This window comes from Equus przewalskii, chromosome 26, assembly GCF_037783145.1.
Source record: "Equus przewalskii isolate Varuska chromosome 26, EquPr2, whole genome shotgun sequence".
Taxonomy (NCBI): Eukaryota; Metazoa; Chordata; class Mammalia; order Perissodactyla; family Equidae; genus Equus; species Equus przewalskii.
The window spans coordinates 7,701,855-7,718,302 of record NC_091856.1 but is presented as its reverse complement, the minus strand read 5'-3'; the positions used below and the strand labels follow the sequence as shown (position 1 = coordinate 7,718,302).

The 16,448-nt window shown below is 44.5% G+C and overlaps 1 protein-coding gene across 1 annotated transcript; it reads left to right on the top strand.

The window, feature by feature from the left end:
• Positions 1-436: 436 nt before the first annotated feature.
• On the top strand, positions 437-14,560 carry ALDOB (aldolase, fructose-bisphosphate B). The gene is made up of 9 exons (XM_008522478.2): positions 437-854; positions 5,125-5,246; positions 6,062-6,273; positions 7,298-7,352; positions 8,956-9,116; positions 10,033-10,116; positions 11,010-11,184; positions 11,597-11,796; positions 14,034-14,560. Exons 2-9 carry the CDS (start codon positions 5,135-5,137, stop codon positions 14,127-14,129), a joined length of 1,095 nt encoding a protein of 364 aa, XP_008520700.1. The 5' UTR covers positions 437-854; positions 5,125-5,134; the 3' UTR covers positions 14,130-14,560.
• Positions 14,561-16,448: the final 1,888 nt, after the last annotated feature.

Sequence of the window (16,448 nt, the reverse complement as noted above, 5' to 3'; positions counted from 1 at the left end):
TCATTGTTTGCCTCGGGAAGCATGCTATATTTCTATTTATCTTCTGTTGAATTAGATTTTGGTTGAACGCTCAGGAGAAAGCCCTGTAGAGTGAAGCCATCCCCAGACAGTACCATATCTAGGGGAGCTGATGGCTTAGATCAACCACTTTGAGTTTCATTCTGGTTTTTGCCAACTTTGAAGACAAAAATGTAAAGATTGAGAAAGAATAAGAATAGAGTAAAAGACAGGGTGTTCTGGCATTAAAGACATCAGGGAGCCCAGCTTGGTTTTGGCACACTGGGGAGGGTCTTTGAATGCCTACAGTAGGGGGGTGCTTTACAAATTCATTTAATGCTATTATGAAGTTGAGATCCCACTTTATGGAAGAGAAACTTAAGGCTCAGCGAAATTAAAAAAAAGCACCTTTGATAAGGTCAAGTGTCGAGTAAGTGCTGGGGCTAAGCCAACATTCTTCCCTGTTTCTCTTAGTGGACTCCAGAGCTCAGTCACTCACTAGCTGCATGACCTAGGGGAATCCCCTAGTCCCCTGTGCCTCAGATTCCTCACCTGTGAAACGAAGAGTCTGGATTAAGCACTATGTGGTTTCCAGGTATCCCTTGTAGCTTTAACATTCTGTGAGTGCGATGAGTGTGTGAGCATGATTAGAAGGATTGGCTGTTTATGAGCCAATCAGAGGTATTGGATAAACACCTCCCTACCAGGCCAAGGTGGGGAGGGGAGGGCAAAAGTTAAAAAAAAAACTTTGATGAGAAGTCTATAAAAACTGTGAGTTCCCCAAGGTTCGTCCTACTTGGCAGCTGCTGCCTCATCCACAGCTTCTGACATCTAAGAGCACTCTCCTCTCTGGAGCTGTAAGTAAAAGATCCTCTTTTGTCTATCTGGACTCCCCGGGGAGTAAGTGGTTAATGTAGAGGGGAAAGTTTGTTTGCTTTTGTTTCCAGGAGAGATGTGACGATCTACTGCAATGACTGCTTTTCTCCCTAAGCATGAGTGCTCGCTCACGCCTTTCCTGGCTCTGAGTGGCAGCGAAATGCTCAGGATTGCTGCCAGTTACCAGTGTTACCTGTAAGGGTTCTTCTGAGTCTTTGGCCTGGGAAAAACAACTTGAATACTCCTTTTTGGTTAGGTTCCACTCAATTTTTGAGATGGCTGCTCGTTTCTACTTTCTCCATAACAACTGCTTCCGTTCCATGGTGTATTTAAATATCAATCACCTTATGTCATTTTCTTCCTTCTCTTCCCACACTGACTCGTACTAGCACTGAAGTTTCTTTGTCACAGAAATGAACTCTTGGCGCGTGATTTGCCCTTAGCCTTCACCCACAGCTCAAACGAGACAATGGAAACATCATACAGCATACAGTCGTCATTTGATTATGAATTCTCAAGCTGTCCATTTGTTTGGTACTTTCTGTGACATTTTCTACTGGCACTAAACACTTTGAAGACCCTACAGCTTAAGATATTTGCAATTAAAAACTGTTGATGTGTTTTGGCACTTTTGTTCTACCATCTGAAAAATAGGCGTGCTGTGAGGATATGCTGTCTTTTAAAATAAACTTCTCTTGGGGCCACTCTGGTGGTGCAGCGTTTAAGTTCGCACATTCTGTCTCGTCAGCCTGGGTTAACTGGTTCGGATCCCAGACACGGAACTGTGCACCACTTGTCAAGCCATGCTGTGGAAGGCGTTCCACATATAAAGTAGAGGAAGATGGGCACGGATGTTAGCTTGGGGCCAGTCTTCCTCAGCAAAAAGAGGAGGATTGGCAGCAGATGTTAGCTCAGGGCTAATCTTCCTCAAAAATAAATAAATAAATAAATAAAATAAACTTCTCTTTAAATAGTTACCTAGGGCTCCATTAGCCAGTTTGGATCCAGCAGAGGCTCAAATTCCGCTGCCATCATCACTTGAGCACCCTTGGGGTCCACTCAGGCCCAGGCTAGACCAGAGGTCCTGGGCAGGGAATGGGGTGTAGCTGCTGTAAACCTAAGCGATCCTTTGACTTATTTTCCAGTTTAGACAAAAGAGCAACACTCAGGTCTCTTTCTGGGCTGCTCCACACATGTTCAAAGGTGCCAGGGATCAGGCTGTCCTAAAGCGTCTCACCGCCCTTGTCACTGTGGCATTGGGGTGGGTCATGAAGCTATGGGCATCTTCATGCATCCATATATAAGAATGCTGCATACAGTGGGTGGCAATCATAGGCTCTCAATGATTAAGACCCTCACGTCTGCCTTCCTGAAAATCCATCTGCCTCGCACATGGAGAAGCACATGGACTCGCCACTGCCTTTCATTTCTCCAGGAGTTAAATGTTCCTATATTACAAATTATCATCTTTTCACAGAACCTCTTCAAGGAAGAGAGAAAGAACCACACTGTAGGGTTCTCTCTATCATTATGCTGAAAAAGGATTGAAAATAGGATTCCAAGTCATAAACCAATAGGACGTGACTTACAATTCTAGCATATCACAACTTAGAAGGGGCATCAGACATATTCTTCCTGGGCCTCAGTTTCCTCATCTCTAAAGTTCGCAGGTTGCTGCAGATCTGTCTGAGGTCATTTGTAGCTCTGCTTTTCTGTGGTTATCTTCTATTTATATATGTTCATACTCACAACCTTCCCCCAGATTTGTACACATATTTCCTGTTAATGGAGTATGTATAGTAAACCAGGCAATATGTAAACCTGTTCACTAAGAAATCAAACATTATAAAAAATCCATAAAGTGAAAGGTGAGAGTCCCTCCACTCCATCCCATCCCCCAGAGGTGATGCATGGTGGTTATTCTCTGCTTATATAGACCCACAAACAGTATATATTTTTAACTTAAAGAATGATATTATATGTTGCATACTTCTCTGAAACTTGCTTTTTCACTCAGTAATATAATGTGAACTTAAAGTCACACTTGAAAAAAAAGTTGACTTGAGAGCTCCATGAGCAGAGGTTTCGGGGCACAGAAATCGTTCTCTCCCATTCCCCACTCCTGCTGGCTTCCTGTCTCCCAGTGGTGAACATTGGCCTGTGACCCTGTTTTATGATTAACAGAGGGGCGCTGTTTGTGCTGATGTGGTACAGACCTTTAATCCCTCTGTAGAAGTTTAACTTCCCATAAGCAGTATTGGTTCGATTTGACCTTTCCTCTGTTCTTCTGGTTGAGTCAGCACACTCGGTCTGAAGAAAATAGCTTGGTAGTAAACAGAAACATGGAAGTCCCTTAGGTAATTATTTTTTAAAACATTAAAAAAATAGTAATACCTTACATTTTCATAATGCGTTATAAAGCATCTTGCTATTTATCATGTGATTCAACAAATAATTAAACTCTCTTACATTCTTTCCTTATTTATTCTATGGGAGGGGGGAAATGCCAGGTTGCTTTCTGGGATTGTTGCGAGGAATAAATTGTGTAGTGCCTGTAAACCAATTAGCAGAGTGCTGGCAATAATTTTGAGCAACTACGATGAGTAGCATGCGCACAGGTCACATTTGACCTATTTGGCAATGAGACAACCAGAGCAGACATCTTCACCATTTAATCCATAGTAGCCTAAGACTCAGAGAAATGACCGACTTGCCCATGGTTCCAGCTACAGGAGGCAGACTGGTACGTGGCCCCAGGCCTGTCTGATCTATTAGCAGCAAACGTCTGTGTGGACGTGTCAGATGGCTATGAATTGGTGATGTCAGTGGTGTGGGGATAATGATCGACAGTCCAAGGATTTGGAGTACTCTGGGGATGTCATCACAAGTACTCTGGGGGGGGTGTCATCAAGGACGTTAGAATCATCCAAAAGTCAATTCCTCCCACCAAGTTTACTCTTTCCTTGACAGAGGAGACTATTGCCCCTTATCCCAATTTTGTGCCTTATTAGCTATTTGTCCACGGACAAGTGATCAAACTCTCTTACCTTCTTTCCTTATTTACTATATGGGAGGGGGGAAACGCCCAGTTACTTTCTGGGATTGTTGTGAGGAATAAATTATATAGTGCCTGTAAAGCAATTAGCAGAGTGCTGGCAATAAATGATAATTTGCTATTATTATTGGGCTATGTTTTCTTTTTGTTTCATTTAAGGAAACATCTTTACTTTTCCATTGCTGACCACACTACAGCGGTATATGACTTTATGAGGGAGAGGAAACTGAGGAAAGGAGGAGGCTGCAGGATTGGATAGGAGACTACTCAAGATAATCCTTACTATGATTTGATTTCTTTGATAGCTCAACCTATGCAAAATCACTCTTTCTAAAACCCAAAATGTGAGCCTGTGGGCTTGCATTTTCAAGACTAGCCCAAAGCAGGAGCTGAATAGGAGCGATGACGCTCTTCAGAGGACCACTGCTGAGGAGATTGTTTGGGTGGGGGCTCTACGAGCCAGAGTCTCTCCTTGATAAGGCAGTGAAGGCGAGAATTACTGGAGCAGGGATCGCCATACGACTTTGACATCCTTAGAGCCTGTGAGAACCTCCAGCCCAGAGGCATTTAGGAAAAATCTTCCCCATCTGCCTCAAATGGTCTCATAGGTGGTTGACTATAAGAAAAACGAGCCTTCCCGCCCCCTCCTCATCTCCCCCCAACTCCAGGTTCCAAAGCTGAAGGAAAGTTAACCTCAAGGCCAAGTGGTGGTTTCTCCTCTCAAGCTTGTTGCCTGGAGAATAGTCTGGACTATAGGCTAACAGAGCAAAGTGGAGAACGGCCACAGAGGTCAAAATCCTCACTGTCTTGGCCTCAAGTCATCTAGGGTACCCGATGGCACCAGGAATCCACAGAATAGAGAAACTGTCAATTACTGCAGTGCTGTCTGTTTGTCAGATTTCAGTGGGTCACTAATCAGTTGGTTCAGAAGCAGGATCAGTGATCCCAAAGTTTTCCTAGAAGGCACTCTATTTAGGATCACCATTTGGCATCCTACCCTTCATCTATGATGGCTACTTGCAACTACTCAGGCAAATGAGGAAAAACCCCAGACTTCATTTGTTTATCCAGTTGTGGAAATAGGCCATAAATGTCAGAGGGCTTAAAGGTTTTGTCTCAATACCCTGGCTATCTTGGTCAGGATTCCATCAGGCCACCCACAGTTCTGTTCACGCCTCTCCTGTACTCTTTTCCAGTCCTGCCACCATGGCCCACCGATTTCCAGCCCTCACCTCAGAACAGAAGAAGGAGCTCTCAGAAATTGCCCAGCGCATTGTTGCCAATGGCAAGGGGATCCTGGCTGCAGATGAGTCTGTAGGTGAGTGCAAGAAGCACCAGACAATAGGCATACTCTTGTTTCTACACTTAGCAAAGTCAACTTGATAGTTGTACTCTCTTTCCTCTCAGAGGAAGTAAAGGTTTCTGTATACAGGAGTGGGAGCAGAAGAGTCAGTAAGCGTGGACCTTTGGAGTCCTGTCGTTCCAGTAGGCAGATTTCCAAGAACCAAGGGAAGAGGCACAAACCTTCCATTTTAGGGCCTCTTTCCAGGAGTCATTTGAATCCAGCTGTAGCAAGGCCAGGAGGGACCCAGTAACCAGAATGTGGTCAGATACATAACCTTCTGCTGTTATGTGAAGTCAGTGTAGAGTCAGCCAAGGAAGCGGAGGGAGGGCAGGGAAGTGTCCACACGTGGAACAGGGAAGGGCTTGTGGCAGAGAGAAGCCCAGGATGGCATTAGGGAGAGCAGTGGCAGGCCTGTGTGGCCGCATCATAAAATATAGAAGCCAAGGAAGTCAAGAGTCTGTCCCACCTCCCTCCTTTCATGGTATGTATCTCCAGTCAGATTGAGAGCTGGACCAGAGGCCTGAGGGTCTTACCTAGCCACTTGGACCCAGTTGGTGGCTTCCACCCTGACCCACACATGCCCAGTCCCTGCACTTACTAACCAGCATCCTGATAGCAACCAAGGCCTTTTGCTGGGGAGACAAAAAAAAAGAGGCAGGAGCTTTGAAGATCTGAATGAAGAAGAGAGTCTTGCTGTCCATCCTGGTGAGGGTCACTGAGCTGCTGTGGAGGACCGTGGCAGCAAAGCCCCAGCTTGCTCCTTACACTGCCTCGGCTGCCCACCATAGGCACCATGGGAAACCGCCTGCAAAGGATCAAGGTGGAGAACACAGAAGAGAACCGCCGGCAGTTCCGAGAAATGCTCTTCACTGTGGACAACTCCATCAACCAGAGCATCGGAGGTGTGATCCTTTTCCACGAGACCCTCTACCAGAAGGACAGCGAGGGAAAGCTGTTCAGAAACATCCTCAAGGAAAAGGGGATCGTGGTGGGAATCAAGGTGAATACTTCGGTTCCCATCTCACCTCTGCCTCACCCCAGCCAAACTCCCAGCACGGTATCTGGGGCAAGGCCAACATTCTGAACATTCTCATCATCTTATTTCTGTCCTCACTCTTTTCCGTCATCATCTCTCCACTGAGAACCAGATCATCTTCTAGACTTTTCATCCAGTGCCCTCTTCTTTCAACCCAAGTTTTCTACAAGGTACTTAATCTCTTAGAGTCTCAATTCCCTCATTTCTAAACTGGGAATGGTAGTACCTACCTCATAAGGTTCTTATAAAGATGAAATGAGTTTTTAAAACAGTTCCTGTTGCATGATTGTTATTTAGTTAATGATAGCTATTATCATTAAAGCACTCACTGTTCTATTGTAACTAGATCTTCCAAAATTGCATGAACTTCTCCAGAGTGAGCATTAGTATTCGCTGAGTGCTCACAACTCCAAGCACTCATTTGATCCTCTTCTCTGGAGGTAGATTCAATTATTATCCTTATTTTAGAGATGAGGTGGGAAGGTGGAATTACAAGGGGTAACATGCCAACAGCAAGGCAAAATTGGAGCCAGTTCAAACCCAGGCTGCTTACCTCTTGGGCTCATGAGCTTAGCCTCTGCTTTACTGAGAGCAGAGCTGCATCTTTATTCTCTTCATCTCCTGTAATAACGCAGTGCCTGGTATGTACAGGTGCTTAATAAATGTTTCTTGAATAAATAGTTTAAGCGAAGCTGCTCTTCTACGGCACCTCTGCATCCCAGGAACTGTCAGATTACTTCTTCCTTCCCAAGCTCCAGGCCTGTGCTTCCAGTCCTCTTAGGTTGACACCGTACATGTTCCTTCCGGGTAACTTCCCTTCTGCTATGGACTGGATTGTGTATCCCCCCCACCCTCACCCCAAATACACCTTCCTAATTCAACTCCTTGGTTTGTGAAACATGAGAACTGTTAGCACCAGGGGCTCTGCTTGTGTTTTACTGGGACATCTGACACCTGCTAATTACGTGTTAATTATTTGTATTCACAGTTAGACCAAGGAGGTGCTCCCCTTGCCGGAACAAACAAAGAAACCACCATTCAAGGTAAGGTGATGACCCACTGATATGTTTCATGCCCATGCATGCTAGAAATGAAAGCAAGCCAAGAAGGCGAGCAAGGGAAAACAACATGGGCCTATCACACTGGTTCTAGAGCCACACACCTGGGTTTCAATCCCAGCTCCTCTAGTTAATAACTGCGTGACCTCAGGCTACTCACTTAAAGGTTCTGAGGCTCAGTCAAAACGCGATAACAATATCTACTTTGCAGAACAGTGGTGGGGATTAAATCAGGCAACGTACATAAAGTGCTTACCACAGTGCCTTGCACAGAAAAGATACTCTGTACCTGGGAATATTATTTTTAGAGAAAAATCCAGGAAATGTCCCAAGCTTTGGGATCAGACACACCTGGGTTTGAATCCTGGTTCCATCACTTACTACTTAGATAATTTTGCAAGGTACTTCACTGCCAAAGTAGACAAGTATAAACCACAACATTAGGTTAGCAAAGCAGAATTTGCAGCCCAGCTCTGTCACTCTTTAGCTTCGCAAACTTGGTAAAGTCACTTGACCTCTGGGAACCTAGTTTCCAAATTTGTAAAATGAGTATACAACTATTAGGGTTGTATGATACAACTATTAGGTTGCAATAGGAGAACAACTATAGTAGTCCCCCCTTATCCATGGCTTCGCTTTCCACAGTTTCAGTTACCCATGGTGAACCCAGTCTGAAAATATTAAATGGAAAATTCCAGAAATAATTCATAAATTTTAAATTGCGCACCATTCTGAGTAGCATGATGAAATCCTGTGCTTCGACCTGCCCAGGACATGAATCATCCCTTTGTCCAGTGTATCTACACTGTATATGCTACCCACCCATTGGTCACTTAGCAGCCATCTCGATTATCAGATCAACTGTGGTGATACGGCAGTGCTTGTGTATAAGTCACCCTTATTTTACTTAATAATGTCCCCAAAGTGCTAGAGTAGTGATGCTGGCCATTTGGATGTGCCAAAGAGAAGCTGTAAAGTGCTTACTTTAAATGAAAAGGTGAAAGGTCTTGACTTAATAAGGAAAGAAAAAATTATATACTGAGGTTGCTAAGATCTGCTGTAGCTTGTATGACGGTATATTGTTATAATTGCTCTCTTTTATTATTAGTTATTGTTGTCAATCTCCTACTGTGCCTAACTTATAAATTGAACTTTATCATAGGTATGTATGTATAAGAAAAAACAGTATACAGAGGGTTCAGTACTATCTGTGGTTTCAAGTATCCACTGGGGGTCTTGGAACGTATCCCCCTGGGATGGGGGGGATTACTGTATTAGGGCTATGATAATTAAGTGAAATCAGGTGTACAAAATGCCTAGAATCATGCCTGGAACATAGTAAGTACTAGACAAATTTTAGTTCCCTCTATTCGTCTCATGAAGTATCCTCTATACATCAAAACCAGCTTTATTAAATCCAGGTCTTTTGGCTCAGTATTGGGATTTATGTTTATTTGCTTGGATGTTTTTGGTCCTCAAGGTCTGTGACTGAAAGCTAAGCCAAGGAAGAACTTCTTCACTTTATCAGTGGCCCCATGGATGAGGGACAGGGATGCAAAGAAGCCTTTCTGTCTTTTGTGACTTGCAGGGCTCGATGGCCTTTCTGAACGCTGTGCTCAGTATAAGAAAGACGGTGCTGACTTTGGGAAGTGGCGTGCTGTGCTGAGGATTGACAACCAGTGTCCATCCAACCTTGCCATCCAGGAAAACGCCAATGCCCTGGCCCGCTACGCCAGCATCTGTCAGCAGGTGCTCTGCCTTCCCCTTGGGTTAAAAAAAAGTAGGCAAGAACTTTCTTCAGAGCCACTCTTTCCAATTTTTCCATAACTACACACGAGCCTTCTCTCATCAGTGTATCCTGGTGGCATTTATCACCACTTTTGCTATAGTCAAATGTTGTAGAGAAAGATTTGGTTCCACAAGTCAGCCATGAGCCAGAAAGGCCCATGTCATCAACTGCTGCCATCTGCCAAAGCTCTAGAAGCTGAGTCTTAAAAGTGATTAGGTTCTTGAGGCCGGGGCACTTGCTTGTCTATGCTCTACCATGTCTATGCCCCACCATGTCCAAGACATGACCCTCTTAGATCTCCAGCTTGAAGGTGATAATTCTGATCTAGTCCCAATCCAAATAATTTCTTGAAGGATAGTGACTTGATGCTAAGGTTTTCAACGTAAATTGAAGTGTCTCTGGGATCCAAGTAAGTCTGATTTGCTGTGTGGGTGCTATGGTGGGGTTACTTGAGCTGTGGGCACCTGGGAAGTCCCAATTAGAACCGTAAACGCTACTTAATTCCTTAATTAACCCACACAAGAGGCATCTTTCTTAGTGATTTAAGCTTGACTGGCCTAAAAGAGTGACAGCTAGGTTCTGAGGTAGCTGAAACAATCTCCAGAATAAGATAGAGAAATTAAAGGTTTGCATTTATTTTACCTCCTTCCCAGGAATATATATTTCTTCTTTTAACCTCACTGTTATTTTTTGGCTAAGCCACAAATGCTCACTATTCATCCCATTAAATTTCTTTCACTGCCTTTAAGTTACTGATATAGTGTTTCTCCACAACGGCTTCACTTCATACCCATTGCAACTGCTGACTATCCTCCTAAGGAAAGGAGCCCGGTGAGCAGAGCTTCACCTTGTCTCCCCTCGCCTTTTCCTTTTTAGAATGGGCTGGTTCCCATTGTTGAACCAGAGGTAATTCCCGATGGAGACCATGACTTGGAACACTGCCAGTATGTCACTGAGAAGGTGAGTCTTGAACATAAAGGTCCCAATTCCAGTTGAAAAACCTTGTTTTTAAGTACTAGCTGTTACTTAACCCATATCAGCTGTTATATATGAAATATTCTTCAGCTGTAATCATTATGTAGCATTGAGAAGGTTAGGAGGTGTTATGAAACCTTCCAATTTTTTGGCACATAATATGCTCCTTATGGAAAAAGCATAGGATTTACAGTACCAAGACGAGGGTTTGGGAATCCATGTTCCCAGCTGTGTGGCCTTGGGTAAAGTCATATTATCTTTTTGGGCCTCAGTTCCATTAAGTGTAAACTAAGAAATTTTAAAATAAGAGGTGAGACTCCCATGAGAAAATGTAATTAAAAAGTCATTTGTTCCCATGTGACTTTCTAAATTAGCCACAGTATATCTGTAAGAAAGTAAGAGAGTCATAATGTAACCTGACCTCAGTTTCTCCACTTGCAAAATTGGGTGGACTGAAGTGAGATCTGAAAACACTTCTGTCTCTAAAACGTATGTTTTATGTCCACTTAGCTTCTATGGGGATGGGGAGTGGAGGCCAATTTAGATGCCCCCAGCTGCCTAAATCAAGGCTGTCTCAACTGACCAAGGGAAGGAATGGGAAGGAAGAAGTGAAGGGCCTTTAGGAGGCAGAGTCATACCAACAGTCCACGCAGTGAGCGTTTGGAGTAGGCGAGGCAGGGATAGGCCAGCTGGCTGTGCTCAGTGGCTGTGGTTTGCAATGCGGTACCCTGATGAGGCCTAGAGGCTTATTGGGAACCTTTGGCCAAGCAACACATGGGAGTTCCTTCATCCTGTGTCCCTGTGGTATAAAAGGACCAAGGTCAGATGAGTCTAAGGCTGGCTCTGGGTTTCACCTGTTTGGACCTCTTGTCCTTCAGGTCCTGGCTGCTGTCTACAAGGCCCTGAATGACCATCATGTTTACCTGGAGGGCACCTTGCTGAAGCCCAACATGGTGACTGCTGGACATGCCTGCACCAAGAAGTATACTCCAGAGCAAGTGGCCATGGCCACTGTCACAGCTCTCCACCGGACCGTTCCTGCTGCTGTTCCCGGTAAGGCTTTCTCTCTCCTCTAGTGTGAAGTCTTAGCCCTCGTCCTTTGAAGGAGTGCCACAAGCATTTGTGTTTGTCCAGGAGTCTGCCTCTATCGATGAAACAGACCTCTGCTTTCTCACAGGCAGCCAGCACTTCCCCCTTGCGCTCCGTGATACCATGCATCCTGAGTCTGTCCAAATGCACACAATCCATTGATTTCCTCAATATTTTACCATCCTCCTTATTTATTAAAGCCCTTCTCTCCTTAGCCCAGCTTCAGCAGAGGTGAATTAATTTCTCCGACCCAGTCTCACACAATTAAGTAGAGAAAAGATTGAGATATTTCTTTTCCTTTAGGCTCCTTGCTTGTTTTCTGAAGCAGGGTGCATATGCTAGGATTAGTAGAGTGGAATGGCTTCTCTCTTTCCAGGCATCTGCTTTTTGTCTGGCGGCATGAGTGAAGAGGATGCGACTCTCAACCTCAATGCAATCAACCTTTGCCCGCTCCCAAAGCCCTGGAAACTGAGTTTCTCTTACGGACGGGCCCTGCAGGCCAGTGCCCTGGCTGCCTGGAGTGGCAAGGCTGCAAACAAGAAGGCTACCCAGGAGGCGTTTATGAAGCGGGCCCTGGTAAGATGCCACTCCTCTTAGCTCCTTGATCAAGTGGATACTTGGGGCCTGGCTCTCTCACCTGGATAAGCACTGCTTTTTCAGGCCATGAAGCTATCTCCAGATAGTGTCTACTGGGTGTTTGAAAATGTGGCAGTCAAGCTGAGCAGGAAGGTTAGGTCTGGAGGGAGTTCTGAATTACCCACACTGGGAGTGTAGTTGACGACAGTAGATTGAAGGACAGTTTCCAGAGAGACACTTAAGAGGGAAGATAAGAGGACCAAGAGCTGAACCCAGCACACCTTCCCTTTTGGGAAGATGAAGAAGAGAAGCCACCAAGACAAGCAGCAATAATATGACAGGAGGAAGCAAGGTTTCTGAAACAAAGAGAAACAAGGAGTCAACAACAACACACTACACAGAGATTCAGAATAAAGGCTGAGAAAAGGCTGAGATTGGCATGTAGGAGCATATCAGTGACCCTCAACAAAACAGTTTCAATAGAGAGAGAAGAGGAAAGGTGCCCACTCAAGATGTTTGTCAGAAGAAGACCCAGAAAAGTTACCAGGAGAAATGAGGACAACAAAGGGTTTTATTCAAGTGGTAACCATTCCTTTTTGAATTACCTACTGTGAGCTGAGGACTGGGGTGATCAAGGGAGATACAGCCACTGCCTTCAGGGGGCTTAGTGTTTAGCCAAATAGGAGAGAGCTTGGCATGTTTCAATGCAAAGCAGAAGGAGCCAGAGGCGAGATTAGAGATGAGGAGAGCGGACATCATTCAGAGGACAAGGACTTGGAGGAAACAGGATTGCATGACACTAAATATCAAATAGAGGTGGCAGAGTTGGTCTTAGAAAGGAGGGAAGAGACAGCAAAGAAGAAAGAGAATGGGTTTGGAATCGGGTCTGGAGAAGTGAAGAGATGTAGCGGTTGGAGGGCCTCTGTCAGAGTGGTGAGGGATTGCAGATTTCGGTCTGAACAGTGGGGAAGCCTGGAATCGCTGTTGAAGTGGTCTGCTAGGAAACTGACCAAATGCCATGTCCAAGCACCAGGCAAGCCGAAGCTGAAATGAGAAGGATTTTGTGGTATATTAACTTAGATCCTCAGTTTTCCCAATGGCTCTCTTAAGCATGCAGGAAGATTCAGATCAACCTACATGGGAAAGAGCAGGCTAGAAGAATAAAAGATTAACAGGGAGATGGAAGAATAAATCTGAGTGATAGCCTTAATCAGCTTGCAGAGCACAGAGGAGGCTGGGCAAGGAACCAAGTGTAGCCAGAAGTTTGGTGACGAGGCGCTAAAGAAAGGGAGGCCCCCGGGAGGCTAAAAAAAATCATCTCAGGGACGTAAGTGAAGTGTGAGATTTTAGAGGTAGTTCTTTACAGTGTGATGATGGAGAGCTGGTTGTGGTGGTGGTTCTCAAGCTTGAGCGTGTGTCCAAACCACCTGGCGGCTGTGCTAAGATGAAGATTGCTGGGCCCCAGCCACCAAGTGTGTGATTCAGAAGGTCCAGGGTCAAGCTAGAGAATTTCCATTTCTAACAAGTGCCTAGCGCCATTAACACACTTTGAAAATCACTGTAGATGCAGAAATAAGTCCTAGAGAGAGCAGACAATAGCCACAGTGACTTGAAGATGTGGTACCTCTGAGTGGCATTTGGATATTATTACAGGGTTCATAGTTCTGAACTCATCTTTAATTGGAATTTACACAAGGAATCAAGTGATATAACAACTACATAAAATTACATGTTCTTATGGACAAATATAGGTAGAAAATGGAAAATTTTAAAAAATAAGTTGTGTTTTTGTTACAGCGTAGCTTCAGCTGCATCTTGCCTGATGCTTGGCCATGACATCTGGCCAGTTTCCTAGCAGCCCACTTCAACAGCAATTCCCGGCTTCCCCACGGCTAAGACTGAAATCTCCATTCCTTTATCACTATACTAATGAGAAGTTTCTCAACTTTAATTTCTAGTACTGTTGTTGCAATATTGCTCACACTAAAAAGAAACCTTCCCAATAACTGACACAAACCTCAGGCTTGCCAAAGAAATGCTCAGAAAACTGGGATGAAGAAGGAGACAACATATTATATAAGGAAGGGAATGGAATCAGCAGCAATGTTGTGCAAAATCACTGTAAGGAGGAAAATACCCAAGTAAAGGTGTAGCTGGTTTCAAAGGAGCAGCAGAGAGGGCCAAGCACAGGGTTGCATGGCTCTAACTCGTTCTCCTCTCTTGCGCTTGTCTTTTAGGCTAACTGCCAGGCAGCCAAAGGCCAGTATCTTCACACGGGCTCTTCTAGTGCCGCTTCCACCCAGTCGCTCTTCACAGCCTGCTACACCTACTAGACCCTGAGGCTGGCCAGCCTGGCTCTCACCATTCTAGCTGTCTTGGAAGGAAGGCTGAAAGGCAACAACTTCTTGACTGACCCTGGAAATTACACAAGATTAGACTGAAACTGTTGGAAACAAAATACATGTCAAATTCTTGGACATAAGAAAGAGAATCAGTTATTGAAACGTAAGTCTGAATATTAAGGATTTCAGGAAATTTCACCTGTTTCCTAGCAACACTTTCATCTTCCCATACCCCTGAGTTTCCACCCAAGGCAAGAACAGACTTTAAAACAAAATCAGCTCTCCAGCCAAGCAACGACCACTGAATGAAACACCTCAGAAGCTGAGTGCAGAGAAGTACATCGTCTTAAACAATCTTAGTGGTAGGTTATGAAGGAGACAGCTGCAACTACAAAAGAAATAAAATGTTCTATGAACCTTCAGTTGGTATCAGGTTTTACTTTCTGCTCTTGCTTTCAAAGTGTTCAGTATATTTCATTACCTTCGACTCTACTAGACATGACTGACGTTAATGGTCAGGGTCTTCAACGTTGGCTACTCATTGGAATCACCTGGCAAAATTTTAACCACCACCCCCACCTCCACCCTGCCCCCTAGATGGTCAGGCCACACTCCTGCCCAATTAAATCAGAAACTCTCAATGTGGGATCCTCTAAGTATCAGGGTTTCTTAAAGCTCCCTTGATAACCCTGATGTCCAGCCAAGTTTGAAAACTACCAAGCTAGATTTCAATTTTGAGGATATTTAAAATTGAAAGCCAATCATAATGTGAGGCAAGCTAAAACATAAAAAGATTTCAAGCAACATGTGGAGTGCAATACAAGATTCAGTTGACTTTGATGCTTGGAGCATTCCTCCTCAAGAGTCCGAGGTTTGGTGACACAGGACTACACCTTTCTCCACACATCCAAGTTCACTAATTTTTGCAGTAAATAATATTCCCATAATTATACGTTATTGACTTTCAATTTTCAGAATTACCTACAGAAAAAACATTAAAGACAACCATAGTTCCAATAGAGAATTTAAACATTATAATTTTGGACAACATAAAAGTAATGATTTTGAGGGCTGGCCCCGTGGCCGAGTGGTTAAGTTCGCATGCTCCGCTTTGGCGGCCCAGAGTTTCACCAGTTTGGATCCTGGGCATGGACATGGCCCAGCTCATTGGGCCACAGTGAGGCAGCATCCCACATAGCACAACCAGAAGGACCTACAACTAGAGTGTACAACTGTGTACTGGGGGGCTTTGGGGAGAAGAAGAAAAAGAAAACAAGAACCATCCCATGGGTGTATTACACTCAAAAAAAGAAAAAAGTAATGATTTTGGTGAAGAAAAAAGTAACGATTTAACTGACAGAAGCTGAGAAATTCAAGGGGGAGAAGTGGAGGGAAGTAAAGGGAGCACTAATTGACTTAGCGGGAGTCAGCATCTACTTAAAATGGATGGGTTAAGAAACAGTGCTTTGGGGCCGGCTCCGTGGCCAGCGCTGTGGCAGCTCAGGGTTCGGATCCTGGGCGCAGACATGGCACTGCTCGTCAGGCCACGTTGAGGCGGCGTCCCACATCCCACAACTAGAAGGACCTGCAACTAAGATATACAACTATGTACCGGGCAGGGGGATGTTGGGAAATAAAGCAGGAAAAAAATAAAAAAGATTGGCAACAGTTGTTAGCCCAGGTGCCAATCCTTAAATTAAAAAAAAAAGCAAGATTGGCAACAGTTGTTAGCCCAGGTGCCAATCTTTAAAAAAAAAAAGAAACAGTGCTTTAAGTCCATTAAAGTAATAAAGGAAATGGATACAAATGATTAAAATATTCATAGCTATATTTCAGATATAGGAGAAGGGAGTAAACTAAATTCCCTCTCTTGAAGAGCGCAAGGATAAACGATATTGCTTAGAGTAGATAAAGTGAGAAATAGAGGAGGCCGGCCCTGTGGCGCAGCAGTTCACACCTTCCGCTTTGGTGGCCCAGGGTTCCCCAGTTCGGATCCTGGGTGTGGACCTATGCACCACTTGTCAATCCATGCTGTGGCAGGTGTCCCACATATAAAGTGGAGGAGGATGGGCACGGATGTTGGCTCAGGGCCAGTCTTCCTCAGCAAAAGGAGAATTGGTGGCAAATGTTAGCTCAGGGCTAATCTTCCAAAAAAAGGAAAACTTGAGAAATAGAGGCCTAAGCATATTATTTAGAGGAACAAGACAGAATTAGTCCAAAGGAGCTTCTTTTGAGGAGAAAGACCTGGGAGTGGGGTGTGGGGAAGGAGATTCTTGCTTATTATGTGCCTCTACAACAGTTGAGTGTTGA